The 15938-nt window shown below is 50.2% G+C and overlaps 1 protein-coding gene and 1 long non-coding RNA gene across 3 annotated transcripts; one reads left to right on the top strand and one right to left on the bottom strand.

Moving 5' to 3' along the window:
• The first annotated feature begins 1618 nt into the window (after positions 1-1618).
• On the top strand, positions 1619-4414 carry LOC114785919 (uncharacterized). Its single transcript, XR_003749120.1, has 3 exons — positions 1619-1755; positions 2375-2473; positions 3918-4414. It is a non-coding gene; the product is annotated as an uncharacterized LOC114785919 (long non-coding RNA).
• A 492-nt stretch (positions 4415-4906) lies between these two features.
• LOC114785657 (DENN domain-containing protein 1B-like) lies at positions 4907-14784 on the bottom strand. 2 transcript variants are annotated; one of them, XM_028972127.1, is made up of 22 exons: positions 14595-14784; positions 14279-14343; positions 13345-13388; positions 13224-13273; positions 13028-13147; positions 11946-12015; positions 11788-11868; positions 10143-10196; positions 9951-10061; positions 9777-9877; positions 9662-9707; positions 9488-9589; positions 9280-9405; positions 7582-7683; positions 7399-7489; positions 7276-7319; positions 7126-7182; positions 6754-6801; positions 6573-6686; positions 6205-6296; positions 5897-6119; positions 4907-5800 (listed from the first exon to the last, which is right to left on the bottom strand). In XM_028972127.1, the coding sequence occupies exons 1-22, from the start codon at positions 14609-14611 to the stop codon at positions 5105-5107; spliced, it is 2454 nt and encodes an 817-aa protein (XP_028827960.1). In that variant the 5' UTR covers positions 14612-14784; the 3' UTR covers positions 4907-5104. The 2 variants fall into 2 exon arrangements, with proteins under 2 accessions (XP_028827960.1, XP_028827961.1); XM_028972128.1 differs by having other exon boundaries at positions 7276-7316.
• Positions 14785-15938: the final 1154 nt, after the last annotated feature.

Below are 15938 nucleotides of genomic sequence, written 5' to 3'. Positions count from 1 at the left end.
TGAACACTCGCATGTAGGAGTTGCACCATAACCCAGCCGTGACCCCTGGAGATGTGATCCATGTTTTGTTTTATTAGTAGTTTATTATAACTCTCTTATGCAGAGTTATGCAGGGCTGGTACGTAGCATAGCGGGTAACACACTCGCCTGTGAACCAGAAGACCCAGGTTCAAATCCCACTTACTACCATCGTGTCCCTGAGCAGGACACTTAACCCTGAGTGTCTCCAGGGGGGGACTGTCCCTGTCACTACTGACTGTAAGTCGCTCTGGATAAGGGCGTCAGGTAAATGCCGTAAATGTAAACGTAAGAACCACACAAAGAGCCCAACGTGTTCCAATCCTGCACTTTTGGGAAGAGACGATGGCGAATCGAGAAAACCGAAAGCCGTTACTGGAGGCCATTCCGGTAAATGACAGCGTGCTCATGCTGAAATTTGACCTTTGGCACCCTGGAAAGCCTAAACAGGCTATTGATTGGCAGCTCACGCACAGAGAGCAAAGGCTGCGTTCTGTCCATTGTTTGCCGTCCGCTGCGGCACTTTTTAATTTGTTGAAGATTTGCCACTTTGAGCTGCGAGGCTTCGAAGCAGATTTAGACGTCCAGGCACAAGCGACCGTCCCCAGCGCAACAAAGCGAGGAGGCTGCGGTCTTGAACAACGACCGCTCCTTCCAGAAGACCCCGCCCGCGAATCCAGACATACTCACGGAATGTTGTTGTGTGCATGTCAGTAACGGTGCAGCAAAATGAAAATTTGAAGCATTGGCCCACGACACAGGAGAATTAATGAGCAAACGGACCTCATGAAAATGCATTAGTTATACACATATTTCTAAAAAACATCTCATCAGTATTTAATGTAATATGGGGTATGATCACGTTTATAGTGTTATACGTAGCCCCACACCACCAAGGTTGTGGGTTCGAAGACCGGCTTGGACCATGTGTGGGCGGAGTTTACCTGCTGAAGCCCCGCCCTGCACCCAGTATCCTGCTGAATGAATTTGTAGTAATTGAGACACACTGAGCATCGAACAGGCTGTTTTGATCAGCAGGGCAGCCCAGGGCGTGGCTCACATCCTGCTAAATAGAGATCCCTGCTTTATGCAAACACAACATATTTGTTTTGGAGTCAGAACAAGTAGCTGGGAGCATTTTACTCACTAATTCAACAAGCGTGGAGCAACAGAGGAGTACAAAGCCTTCCTTTCACAAACGAACTCGTCATTAAACATTCAGATGATCAGCTATAGCTGTGGATTATTCAACAATCAAATGATATTGGATATTTATTTCACGTTTTTATCTACACACATACCCCATTTCGAAGTTGAGGGATTTTGCAAGACACGTTTAATGATGCACTGCAATAGACTAAATAAATGAAGCTGTCACTATACACAAAAACATTATTATTACTTTTATTATTATTATTATTATTATAAAAAGCAAATGATAACATGCAAGTACAGAGTGCAAATTGTACAAAAAATAAATTAATTGGACCGCCTCTACAACCTCCGTAGTAAACCACAATAACTGTATCGATTTCCCGTCGGCCCGGAGCCCCGCCCCGCCGCGCTGTGATTGGTCCGCGCCGACCACGTGGCCCGCCCCTCAGCTTCCCGGCGCAGGTGTGCGCGGCACCAGGTGAGCTGCTGCGCGTCGCTCGGATGCGGAGGGAGTTCAAAAATATATTAAAACAGCGATAATAAATATAATAACTGCGTTCGCCGTGGATCTTCTGCCAGGAGGTGAGAGCTCGGGTTCGCTTTTGTCTTTCAACTTTCTTTCGTTTCCCGTCACATCTGATAAAAGATAAGAAGAAGAAGGAAAGAAGAAGAAGCTGTGTGGTGGTGTGGCGTGGCGTGGCGTGAAGGTCTTGCAGGTGATGCGCGGTGAAGTTCGTAAATGACGACAAATGACCGGCAGAAGACCCATCTTTCAGGAACGCACGTCCGGGGACCGAAAACGGCGCTGACGTCATCGCGTGAAGCCGGCCGGGCTCGAATGGCGACATACCAGAGTTTACATTCCTTCAGGCCAGGACAACCCCAATGTAGCTGTGACTAGAGACTCGTTTGCAGAGCCACGGGTTCGAATCCGGGCCTCGTCAGACAATGTGGGGAAAGGAGGAACCTGGTGGCACCCAATGTTTGCTTGGGATGCTGCAGACGATGTCCTGCCAGCGCCAGGCTCCACGGCCTTGGACCCTGGAGACGACCGTGTTTGTCCAGAGGAATGATTAACTCCCACCGAAACCTTCCCCATTAGAAAAATTCGTGTTCCGGTGCTTTGACAAAAATGTGTGACCCCAGTTTCATCCGTTAAAGTAGATTTGGGTGTTTTTTTTTTTTTTTTGTATGTCCGCAGGATCATGTCCTAGGCCTGCCGTCTGAAGGGACACTCTCGGGGGAATGCACCGCATGACTGGACGTGAGGAGCCTGGTCCGCGTCCAGCCTGACCTCACGGTACTTTCATGCCCTGCCGTTCAGCTGATCTACTTCTCGCTTTCTGCTGGTTTAATTATTAACATTGTTAATAAGGTAGCGTGAACTACTGAAAATGTGCGCCGCTCCAGGATGGAGGTATTTATTCGTGAGTTTCGAACCGAAACCTTCACACCGTTCACGAATATATTACTTGATTCAGGAACAAATGTAACAAGATTCACAAATATAATTTATGACCCACAAATCATGTAAAACCGTTCACAAATGCATTTCTCAACTAATATATATATATATATGATGCACAAATGTCTGATAAAACCTGCATTTACAAGCCACCGTATATGTTTGTGAATAACCTTACATTTATTTGTGGCCTGATGGCGCCTTTTCAAAAGGTAGCCAATCAAATGTCTCCAAAGTTTACAGCCAATCACATCAACTGATATCTGAGAGTATGACTTAATGGTGACAATGTTGCGCTACTTTTGTGAATTGTCATCGGGGAAAATTTTGTGAATAAAATGCGGTAGCAGGGGCAAAAATCGCTCATCATTGTAGCGGTAAAAACGTGTCCCCTTTTTCCCCTCCCCGAGAACTTTGGCTATGGTGGTGGTGTCTGCGTTTCTGCTGAATCTAAATAAAAGTCGGTGTCCGTCGGTCACATGTCAACACGGACTTCCTGGTGTCTGGACGAAACCCGGATACAAGAACACGATCTGAAATTCTCTCGGCAAAGTCCTCACGACCCAACGAAAAAGGGACGCTCAAGTGCAGCTGTCCGATATGAGTGTCCATCACCAGCCCCTCTTATTTACCTCTGTATGTGCAGGGTGACCAGATAGAAGTTGCATTTACATTTTACATTTACCGCATTTACCAGACGCCCTTATCCAGAGCGACTTACAATCAGTAGTTACAGGGACAGTCCCCCCCTGGAGACACTCAGGGTTAAGTGTCTTTCTCAGGGACACGATGGTAGTAAGTGGGGTTTGAACCTGGGTCTTCTGGTTCAGAGGCGAGTGTGTTACCCACTAGGCCACTACCACCCAAGTTAACACGGGCGTGTCCCAACATAGCATAACCAGCAGGAGAACATCACGCCGATACGCTTTTATTTCCTCCAACGTCCTATCATGCCACAGACTCGCCGAACCGGAATCGGTGGGACGTGGCCGAACGACGCAGTTACCGCCGCAGCAGAACACCGCGTTATATTGATGGTGTTCTGCGTTAACGTGTGTATTCACAATTCCTACAAAGAGACCTCGGCGATGCGCAAACTGTCCAGCATCAGTTGGCGTGATTGGCTCTAAACTCTGGAGACATTCGATTGGCTACCTGTTAGGAAAACGGAAAAAAAACAACACTCGAGTTAATCGAACTCAGACAAGTAAATGTTGGGCCTAAATGGAAGTGCACTGACGGAATGAAGGAACGTGTTTTGCTCTTTTCCCCCCCGCAGTTCGGGGACATGGCGTGGGGAGCGACGCCGGAGCTGCTGCTGCTGCTGGCCGCGGCGGCGGCGACGGCCGTGGCCGCCCTGACCTGCGTGGTCCGCAGGAGGCGCCGGACGGAGGGCAGCTACCAGCCCAGCCACGAGGAGCAGAAGCAGGCGCGGCGCCACGGCGTGGAGAGGCCCGGCCTGGAGCTGCCCCTGCCCAAAGAGGAGCGGCTCATCTGAGGCCCGGGCGGGGCGGGGCCACCTCTCACGCCTTTATTTATTTCAACTCGCACACACCTTCACGGAATCACGTCTCGTAGTTGACATTGTTGGTGTGGGCTGTTAGTTCTGTCAGGTACACCCTAGTTTCCTGTTCTTCTCACGCCGTGGCCATTGAGTGTCGTACGTTCTTTCGCACAAACGGAGGACCTTGTTGTCTAAACGGGCCAACTTTATGTGTCTTTGTATCCCAAAAAATTTTGAAATCTGTTTTGTCATTAAAAGCTCATTCACCGGTTTGCTACGTTGCTCAATACGGTCTCCAGCGAGCATCGGGTGGATCCCTCTGTTGGTCGTTTTGTTCAGATGATCTAGAGACGGAACATGAGCTCCGGAAACGGAAATGGAGGAAGGCAAGCGTTTCTAACGCGCTGTTCCCGCCCGTGTGAGGAAACGAGAAGAAAAGCGCGAGAACGACCATCATTCTGCAGCGGCCCCAGCTTCTGCTCACGAGCGCTTTTCTGGAGAGGGTTAGATCACTGCAATCGAAGCTGTGGATGGTGGTGCGGTGGTAGCCCAGTGGGTAACACACTCGCCTGTGAACCAGAAGACCCAGGTTCAAACCCCGCTTACTACCATCGTGTCCCCGAGCAAGACACTTGAACCTGAGTGTCTCCGGGGGGGGACTGTCCCTGTAACTACTGACTGTAAGTCGCTCTGGATAAGGGCGTCCGGTAAACGCCGTAAATGGATGATAGAGAGTGAGAAAGCAGACAGACGCAAACAAAAGCTTTGGCCTAAATAAATTTATCTGAGTAAAACCGAAATTGACTGTCAAACATAAAAAGAAATTGCTGAGACATTTGTGGTAACCGCCCTGCGGTGGACCAGGCCGCCTCGTAAGACCACCTTGTGCCACTAGAGGCGATGTTGAGGAGTCACTGCCATCATGTCAGTCGTGACCATGCAAGAGCTGCCCGGCCCGCCAATCAACCTTCAAATCTCTTTTTCAGCTCTGACACCTTGACAGGGGGCGGATCTTCATCGTGATCAGCCTTTAACGGTGACGCCGAGGAGATGGCGTTGCAAGCAGCCTGTGCTGCAGCTCTGCACGGGACATTCCCAGCGTCTGGAGAGGACTTTGTTTGGAAGTCCCGGACCTGGAATCGAGCCACTGCAGACATGACCCGGGGTGAAGATGCACTTCTGTCTCTTTCCTCTGCCTTCTTGTTCTCCTCGGTAACCGAAGTGCTCAGCGTGGTGGGTACGGGAGACGTTTCTGGGGTTTTGAGGAGATTGCTCTCTTTTTCTGAGGGCCGGGAGGCTGGACTTCCTAGTTCTAACCCGTCCTCGTTGTGCTTCACCTGCTCTTCTTGCACCTCGTTTCCCCCTGCATCATCCACACTTGTCTCAGTGTCCAACCTCTCCTCAGTTTCTTCCAACCCCATCTTCTTCACCTGAGCATGAAGGTCAGAATCAGAATCCTTCGTCGGGTCTTCTCCCGTGTGTCTCCAGCTGCTCAGTTCCCCTGTCTGTCCGCTCCCCTCCGCTCCTGGGCTCTCCGGCCGGTCGCCAGCACCATCACGCTCCTCGACGAGGCCCTCAGGTCCCTCCTCCCAGCTCCTCAGACTGCCACTCATGGACAATGTGAGGCTCTCGTGGCTCTCCTGGGCAGCCAGGGTGCTCTACAGGAGACCACAAAGCAGAAGTTAGACTCCCACAAACCTTCGGAATTCAGGAGACGGCGGAAAGTCGGGTCTCCACGGAGCACGTGTTCTCACACGAGTGATGAAATCGGCACTGTCAGGGCCAAACAGGTCCAGACTCCGAGTGGCATAAAGCAGGCCGTGTTCCCTGGAAGTTTGGGAGCTCAGGGTGTCAAAGATCTCCCCCAAAAGGTCCATCTCTTCCGGGTCTGGGAGCAACAAGGCGTCCGGTTCCTCCGCCGGGTCCAGCTGCACCACCAGGTCGGTAACAGGAACCTGCACAGAATTCCCCACGTCCCTTCCACGCAACAAACACACAAGCTTCATTCCTCCGTAACTCGAACGCGACGGCAGACGATTCGCCCCCGACCCGGTCCCCTCACCCGTCCTCCCAGTCTGGTCTCCAGCTGGTCTCCTGTTCGCCGTCTTCTCCGTGCCGGCTTGGCCATTTCCGCGTGGGGCGCCGCGGCCGAGACTGAAGTGAAGCGATTGTCACATGTGATACGCAGCGGCACAGCACACGGTGCACACAGTGAAATTTGTCCTCTGCATTTAACCCATCACCCTGAGTGAGCAGCGGGCGGCCATGACAGGCGCCCGGGGAGCAGTGTGTGGGGACGGTGCTTTGCGCACTGGCACCTCAGTGGCACCTTGGTGGTACCCCAAGACACTGCTGACCAAGACGGAACGCGTCGTGACCAATGACGCGAGCGCTCAAACTACAGGGTCACGCGGAGTGGGCGTGGCTCACCCGTCCAAAATGCGGCGTGATCGGCAGGCGGCTCTGCAAGCAGTCCGACTGGGCGCGCCGGTGCTTCCCGGTGACCGAACCTCCCCTCTGGATGCTGATGGCCTCGTGCTGCTCCTAGGATGCATGTGAAGTTTGGTTTGGTGCAACAGAGTCTCGTACAGAGTTTACGGCAAACATTTACCTTGGCTGAGAGAACGTCCTTCAGTCCAAGCCTGTTGTAACATTTGCCCTGGAAGAAGAAAACGAGTCACTTTGGAGTTGTCCCCGACCACTAGAGGTCCTCGAGGTGTAACCTGGATTTATGCGTTCAGTTTTATTGTCTCATTGACATTACTTTAATGTCCATGCTGTCTCGACTGGCCCATCCTGGTGCTGCACTGCAGTCACACTTCATTATATTTAAATATAGTTTGTGACCGGAACCTTAAAATGTCTTAAGAATTGTGTGCATATTAAAGTATAAACGTGTGATGAACTTCACCAGGACAATAAAATGCCTAAAACACTAAAGATCAGTTCAAGGATCAAGGAATTATTAAATTGGTCAACTTACGCCTTTGTACACGTGGGCCTTGGACTTGACGGTCAGGAGCAGGGCTCCGCCTCCTTTCTGCCAACGGACGGAAAAACAAAACCAGTCCCACGTTGGAACGGACGAAGGAGTGAACGCAAGGAAGCAAGACGGATCCTTGCTGGGACTCACCTTCAGGTTGTCCACCCACTGCTGGTAGGATTTATGGCTTTCTGCTGAAGGAAGTTGAAGAACAGACCATGAAAGTGTCAGGATGTGGCAGATGTTCAGAGGCACGTGCACACACCCACGCACCTAATGAAGCGCCGCACTGCAGGATCTCCTCCTCGAAGAGGTCGGCGAGTTCTTCTCCTCGATTCAGATGCTCCAGGCGCCCGTCGATAAACTGAATGTGCAGTGGGAAGAGGAGCGACATTTCTTACAAATGAGCCGCCGGACGGATCCACGGCCACGGCAGAGTTCAAGTAGAGAAGGGACCTGCTTGAAGAACTGTAGGTGGACGGCGCTCTCCAGGAACCGTCTCATGCTGTGAGATTTATGAATGAGGAAGGACTCGTCGCTGAAGAAGACGGGCCCGTCCTGCACAGGAGAGGACGGAAGTTCGCTCGCACACTATTTCGTACGTGCACGTCTGACAACAACAGGAAGTGAGCCGCTGCAGAACGGCCAGAGAATCCAGGAAGCCGCACGCTGGCCTTATAACAGAAACGTCTCGGGCTAGTAATTCAACCGCACAAAAGTTGGTTTAACGACTGATCAAAAACGACTACGTTTTATGGCACACTTTCAAGCGTGCAAGAAAAAATGTACAAAGCTAAGAATGGGTGATAGTAGTGGTAGGTGGTAGTAGCCTAGTGGGTAACACACTCGCCTATGAACCAGAACATTTACATTCACAGCATTTACCAGACGCCCTTATCCAGAGCGACTTACAACCAGCAGTTACAGGGACAGTGTCCCCCTTGAGACACTCAGGGTTAAGTGTCTTGCTCAGGGACACAATGGTAGTAAGTGGGGTTTGAACCTGGGTACTACCACCCTTGGAAGTAGCCTAGGTTTGAACCCCACTCCACAGAAGACCCAGGTTTGAACACCACTTACTACCATTGTGTCCCTGAGCAGGACATTTCACCCTGAGGGTCCCCAGTGGGGGACTGTCCCTGTAACTACTGACTGTAAGTCGCTCTGGATAAGGGCATCTGGTAAATGCCGTAAAAGAAATGTTTGGTAGAAAACGGAGTATAATAATAGTGAGCCTGTTGCTTGTATTTTGCCGCACAGTCCTAATCACTACAGACACCGAGTGACAGCAATCAGTGTCCAATTAGCCAAACGGAAGCTTTGGCTGGTAGGGTGGTAGTAGCCCAGTGGGTAAGACACTCGCCTATGAACCAGAAGACCCGGGTTCGAATCCCACTTACTACCATTGTGTCCCTGAGCAAGACACTTAACCCTAAGTTGTTCCAGGGGGACTGTCCCTGTAACTACTGATTGTAAGTCGCTCTGGATAAGGGCGTCTGATAAATGCTGTAAATGTAAATGTAAATGTTGGCCACTGAGGAACTCTCCAGGTCCGTTTATGAAGCAGCAGAGGAACTCTTTCCCTCCCTAACGGAACGATGTGCTCTGAGGGGATTTTAAAAGGGCAAGTATAATTCCCCTCGAAATTCTAATCTCGGCCCAATATAGAGAACGTCTATATAAAATGGAAAAACTTGTACGCACACGCTTGGCCTAAATATAACCGTGGAACGTGAAGTGATTGTCATTGTGAAACACTCGTTGTGTTTGTCATTGTGTTTAGCCCATCACCGGGGAACGGTGTGTGGGGGGGACGGTACTTTGCTCAGGGGCACTGCGGCGGGACTGTTTCCTTACCTGTGATATGAATCTAGTGTAACCATGGCAGCACTGCAATATAGTCCAACCGTGTGACTGACCGTCCCACCATCACTTACAATCAGCAGTTACAGGGACGTTCCCCCCCTGGAGACACTCAGGGTTAAGTGTCTTGCTCAGGGACACGATGGTAGTAAGTGGGGTTTGAACCTGGGTCTTCTGGTTCGTAGGCGAGTGTGTTACCCGCTAGGCTACTATCACCCTGATTGGCTGAACGGAAACTACCGAACCCGATGCCACGCCCCTGTCTCGGGGCGTGTGGTGCCGCGCTCTTACTGCAGGGTAGGTCAGGGCCTCTCTGTAGCCACCAAACAGCAGCGCCTGAGCCCTGAGGAAGGCCCGAGACACGCCCGGCCCCGGAGATGCCGACTGCTTCTTCAAGCGCACCTTCAGAGCGGCCACCTGCACGCGCAAAATGCAGAATCGTAACGCAGCGCAACTGGAATTGGCCCCGCCCACGCAGGAAGCCAGAGAGACACTTTACCACATCAGATGGAATTTTCTTCAGGTCTTCAAATGGCGTTTCCACGGTGTTGGTGTCCACATTTAGAACGACCACGTCCTCCAGAGCGTGACTTCGCACTTTCTGTGTGACGGAGATGTCAACAAAGTAAACCCCCCAACGAGCCCTTTTCATTTTGCCGTAGTAAAATGTTACCTCGATCAGGCTGGAGTGGACCCCGATCAGGTACGGCATGGGGGCGCTGCGGACGAGAGCGTGTCGTGTCAGGGCGTGTCCCGTTGGGGCGGGTTTGAGCGTCACGATTTCTCACCAGCAGTAGTCCAGGAGATGAGGAGGCAGCACCGGGATGAAGATGTGCTGCCAGTACATGGGGTAGAGAATCCCGCCGCAGGCGTGGACGCAGGCGGTGAGCTGTCGGCACAGAAAGGGGGCGCGGTGTAGCAGGGGCCTCGTTCCAGGACGGCGGACATGCACCAAGCCTCACCGTGCCGAGCTTCCGGCTGGAGACGAGAATCCGCCTCTCGAACATCATGCTGGCGTACAGCTGCAGCAGGTTCCCCACGTCCACGGCCACGACCAGCTCCGTCAGGTTCCTCTGGAGCACACATCTCCCTCACATCAGATCATGGGTGGGAAACCAAGAGAAAGATGAAGAGGAAGGAGACAGGAGCCTTACACTCTCCGGGATGGACGGTAAACTCCGTGGATCCGGGGCAACGAAGTACGGGATCTGAAGGTGAAAGCGGGGATAAAAAAAAGAGCCTCTAGGCAAGCTGGCGCGAGTCAGATCCGCGATGACGTCCTGTCTTAAAGGAACCGATCTCTGTAACCTTGCCGAACGCCATTCCAGCTTCTCCAGATGTCGCCACGGGTGAATTTCACGGGTTCAGATGCATGGGCCCCATGCTGACCATGCTGAGTCCTGGTGCTCCACACCAGGACGGGGGGCAACATCGAACGCGCTGACGCACTGGACGTAAAACAAAGATGGCGCGGCGGCGAGTGGCAGCGACGCGGGTTTCATATCTAGGGTGTTAGTTGCCTAGTGGGTAACACACTCGCCTGTGAACCAGAAGACCCGGGTTCGAATCCCACTTACTACCATTGTGTCCCTGAGCAAGACACTTAACCCTGAGTGTCTCCAGGGGGGGGACTGTCCCTGTAACTACTGATTGTAAGTCGCTCTGGATAAGGGTGTCTGGTAAATGCCGTAAATGTAAATGGGTTTCAACAGCGCGAGAAACACAACCGTTCGTCACAGACGTGCAGGCACTTCAATTAAAGAAGGGTGTTTTCCCGTAATTTGCGCTTTATACTCGATTGTCGGCTATAAGGGGACACCTTAGCTTGGAATTTCCGTATCGCACGTGGGCGGGAAATTGATCCACTAGCGAAGGCTTTGACGAACGAGATAAATGTCAAAGCAGCTTAAAAACCCGGCCGAAATTTCAGGGTTAATAATTTTTTTGCCTAAGTCATCTTTTTATGATTCCTCATATAATAAATCAGTTGATAAATAAAAAAAAAAAGGATCTATGACTAATATATGGCTTTTAAGTGTCTTTGTGTTTCCTGAAAAACTGATCCAACCTGACACCACGATGGACTGCTGGCTTCCATGGATGCTGTTTATTTTAATAAAACACCTTCTGTATTCAAGCCCTCATGTTACATTTACGGCATTTATCAGACGCCCTTATCCAGAGTGACTTACAATCAGTAGTTACAGGACAGTCCCCCCCTGGAGCAAATTAGGGTGAAGTGTCTTGCTCAGGGACACTATGGTAGTAAGTGGGGTTTGAACCTGGGTCTCCTAGTTCAGAGGCGAGTGTGTTACCCACTAGGCTACTACCACCCCACTTTGGTTATTGTATTCTGGGTGACTTTTTAATTGAATTTTGTAATTTTGAGTTCAAAAGCAATAAACATATTGGAATGCTAAAAAATAACATTCAGACATGGAATACTATTCAGATATGTAAATTAGAATGTATAAATGGCTATAATAGTCCATTAATGTTAATGTTAAATAACTGAAAAATGTAATTGATCTGAAAAAAAAAATTGTTAGATGTAAAAAATAACTGCTAAATGAATTTTTTTGAAATATTTGTTTTGTCCAGCTCTACAAAAGTCCAGGCTTGTGGGTTAGTCTCGTCCAGTCCAACTCAGGCTCACAATGCTGAGGTTCTGGCTCGTGGCCCGTCAAGTGGACGTTTCTGTCCAATGGGTCGAGTCAACTCGGAATAGGGACACAAGGCTCTCGACAGTTAATGGGACGCTGGGTGAGGTCCTTCCTAACGGACGCCGGAACCACTTACCAGCTGCAGAGTGACCAGGGAGTCCGCCAGCGGAACAGGGTGTTCGTAGAGGGTTGACAGCAACTCTCGCATTTCGTTCATCTGAAAGGGCTCAGTGTGATTAACACGTAATTAAACACATTTAATCTCCCGTGTACGCCGGGCGTGGATATACGCACTTGTCCTTTCGTCAGGCAGTCGGCCAAGTTGTTCAAAAGTTTGTAAAAAACCTCAAACCAAGGCAGGTAACTGCAGAACAGGGTCGGGAAAAGAGAGAGGAAGACTTCAGCAGGATTGTTTCATGCTACGCGAATTAAATTGATAAAGTGAAGTGATTGTCATTGTGATACACAGCAGCACAGTACACGGAGCACACAGTGAAATGTGTCCTCTGCTTTTAACCATCACCCTTGGCAGGCGCCCGGGGAGCAGAGTGTGGGGACGGTGCTTTTGCTCAGTGGCACCTCAGTGGCACCTCGGCGGATCGGGATTCGAACCGGCAACCTTCTGATTACGGGGCCGCTTCCTTAACCGCTAGGCCACCACTGCCAAGACTCTGAGCACTATTTTCTGTGGTCCTGCAGTGTCTAGAAATGGCGATATGTATAAAGAGTGCTTTGGTCATTCTGCTTCGGCGTCCAGGGAGCGGCAGCTCAGAGGGTTGGATCCGGAATTTTATGACGTCATAAGGGGAAAGGTTACCTCCCGCTTCTCATGCTTTTTCCACCCCGAGAATTTCCCGCCCCCTCCCCTAAAACGTGATCTCCACGGACCGTCATGGATTCCAAACGTGCGAAGCGCTGCAGTTGCTCTGTGATTGGATGTAAAAATGAGCACGAATGTCAATTTTATTTCAGTCGCACGGGACATTTGAATTTTTTTCTGGAAAAACGGTGACACAACGTCCTGTCTGTCCCAAACATTGTGGTTGGGGGACGGTGTTGATGACACCGTTTGAACTTCTACAGGCTGCCCTCCTCCTCGTCCCGCCCCTCTCCTCCTCATTAGCATTTAAAGCCGCAGACGGTGAAACGGCGCGTCCCGGGGAGTCTCGTTGTGGGACTGGATCAAAGTGGCTGTAATTCTGCACCACGAGACTTATAACAAGACCGATATATAAACCAAAAAAAAAAAAATGTCAGGGGACCTTTGACATTTGGTCAGATAAATAGATAATCTCACCAGGTGAGATTATCTATGCTCTAACCGTGGGCCACTGAGGTCCGAGCCGCGGTTTGGCCGTGTTTAAAGCGGGTCTGACCTCAGTATGCAGAGGCACGTCTGGGAGCTGGAGGTGAGTCTGCAGAACCCGAAGCGCTGACATCCCTCCAGGTCGGTCAGGGCAAAGGTGAAGTGCTGAACGGCCACCGTTTCCCTCACCCTGCCAACCACAGCAAGGGGTTATTTTCCCACTTCGGCACCGCCGCCGGCTACAGCGGGATCAAGCCACCTCTCACCTCTCGATGTCATATGGGAAGCAGAAGCGGGGAAGGTTCCGCAGAGACTCCTGGCGGGAGAGACGGGAGCCGTAAGTAGGTGTGACTTCCGTGCGGGGAAGTCAGGTTTAGGCCTTTTTACCTCATCGCTGAAGTCTTCAGGGAACTGAAACAGCACGCCGGGATCTGCAGAGGACCGAAGAGACCACAGTGACAGTTTTGTTCAATTTGGATCAATACTTTTATTAGAATAAAGAAGTTCGCTGAACAAACTGACGTCATTCCATCACAGGAGGACACAAAAAACATACAAATGTGCTGAAATATTGATTTATATCTTTATTTTCTTCAAAATGATTATAATCTCTTCAACCACGATGTATAGTCTTACAGGCCCATAGTAATATTTCTCCTGCACTTTAACAAAGACAGTTTTTTTTTAAATATAGTTTAGCTTTTTATTTTATTTTATGCACAACTGTCCTGTCTGAAAATTCAAATAGATCCTTAAACCTAAATCTAAATCTAAAGCCTTGGAGCCGTGGCAGGTCTGGTTTGATGTAGGGCCCTCCAGGTTTTTTATGCCTGGGAGCCATAAATCCTGGTCCCGGCCCTGGCAGTAATGTCCACGGCATGGCTTAGCACGTGACTGTTACATTCAATTCTTAAAAAAAAAGGGTTGCATTTAAAAAAAAAAAAGTTTTTTTTTTTTTATGCATTTATTTTTTCATATCAAAGGTGACTTTTGCACGAAATGGCCCACCGACCGGATGTTTTCTCATTTAGCTACCGACTGTTCGAACGCGGTAGGATGTGGTCCGATTCCTACACGGCGTGCGTTGTTCGGTTTAAAATTGACTGTCACTAATTCCCGTCCTCTTTAAAATCCACCTCTGAAGCGGACGGATCGTCAGATCGGTCTTTCTTGCTGAAGGGGTTGTAACCGCGGCAACGTCGCCCGGCCTCTGCGGGTTACTGGGCTGGGTGGATTGGCAGGAAGTTGAGCGTTTCGCGCAGAAGTAAACGACTAACGTGCACAGAACAGTTAAAAAAGGAAGAAAGAAAGAAGACCGTACCTTTGTCTTTGGCAATGGGACAGGAGGCCTCAAAGAACCAGTAGAACGTTCGATCAGGGTTCTCTCTGCAAGGTGCCAAAATCACCATCAAAGACGGGCGTGTCAAGAGGTACATGGGTGATATTTAGAGAACCTACGAAGAAGAACCTCTCTCTGGGCTCGTGATGCTCGCACTGCGGATTTCGTTTTTTAAGACAATCACAAGAAGGACAAGAACTCCTCTCCTCCTGCTCTTCTCAGATCGCCGTGACGACGGAGGGGAAGTAAAAGTGAGAAAAGGCGTCTGGCTGAGGAGGAGAAGGAGAGATGAACTCACTTTAACCTGGACCCCATGGTTGTTCCGGGACCGTCCTGGGTCCATTAGGTGATCCTCAGGTCAGCTGCAGCAGCGAGGGCTTCGTCCACTGTCAGCACACACACACACACACACACACACACAGCATGCAGAACACACTGCACATTGGCACACCTCTCACCACATCACTTCCTGGTGTGTGTGTGTGTGTGTGTGTGTGATGTCTGTCTGCCTTTCTCTGAACCAGAATGTGTATCCTTCCTCATTTTATTATTGGCTGAAACGTTTCTTCCACACAGTTGCTCTCGTTCGTCTTTTCACCAAGTTCCTCGCACGGTCAGGTCATGTGCGAAGGTCTGTTTAAAAGCCCACTTTAGAATTTTCGCCGCGTAGTAAAGTTACAAAACCAGCCCTGTGGCTGCGTTACCTTGCAGACGTCCTTCTCACCTCGTTCATCTCACCCTGCTTGACGTCCTGGTGGTAGTAGCCTAGTGGGTAACACACTCGCCTATGAACCAGAAGACCCAGGTTCAAATCCCACTTGCTACCATTGTGTCCCTGAGCAAGACACTTAACCCTGAGTGTCTCCCGGGGGGGACAGCCACTGTAACTACTGATTGTAAGTCGCTCTGGATAAGGGTGTCTGGTAAATGCTGTAAATGTAAATGTCCTCCAGCCTTTACTTTACTTTATTTAGCAGACGCTTTTATCCAAAGCGACTTACAAGAGGAAGACACCAGCAATTCTCATCCGGTTTCTATAGAATATTGAGTTTACAAACTAAGCCCTGATAAGGCTCAACTTGTCAGCGAAGAGCATGCTCAGAGATTGTTAAGTGAGCCTTCAGCTCTTACAGAGGAAGTGCAGGACAGAAATGGGCTTCCTCTTTCACATTATGGGGCCCAGGGTGGCGTCTCGGGCTCTTGCTCTCCCAGGGCCTCGGTACGGAGACCTTCACGTCAGCCTGAAGTCCGGCGGGGTCCAGGAGGAGCGATGGCGGGACCGTGCTGGGAACTGTGCTACGTGCTGCCCCCTAGTGTCAGTGGGGAAGATCTGGGCTCCGTTTGGTCTTCACCGTCTCGGCGGCACAGAACTCATGCTGCCGTATTTACACTCATTCGAGCAGCCGAACTATTAACTATGGAAACCGTGCATGAACCATCTCCTCCTAAAAAAATGACAAACTACTTAGATCCGCATGAAATGGCACAAGTGGTTAGATGACTTCAGTTTGTTGGGATCATCTACTGTTTAAATAAATATGGATTTAGGATAAGGGTGGTAGTAGCCTAGTGGGTAACATACTCGCCTATGAACCAGAAGACCCAGGTTCAAATCCCACTTACTACCATTGTGTCCCTGAGC

Source organism: Denticeps clupeoides, chromosome 3, assembly GCF_900700375.1.
Source record: "Denticeps clupeoides chromosome 3, fDenClu1.1, whole genome shotgun sequence".
Taxonomy (NCBI): Eukaryota; Metazoa; Chordata; class Actinopteri; order Clupeiformes; family Denticipitidae; genus Denticeps; species Denticeps clupeoides.
The sequence above is the reverse complement of the archived record's forward strand: the minus strand, read 5'-3'. Positions and strand labels throughout refer to the sequence as shown.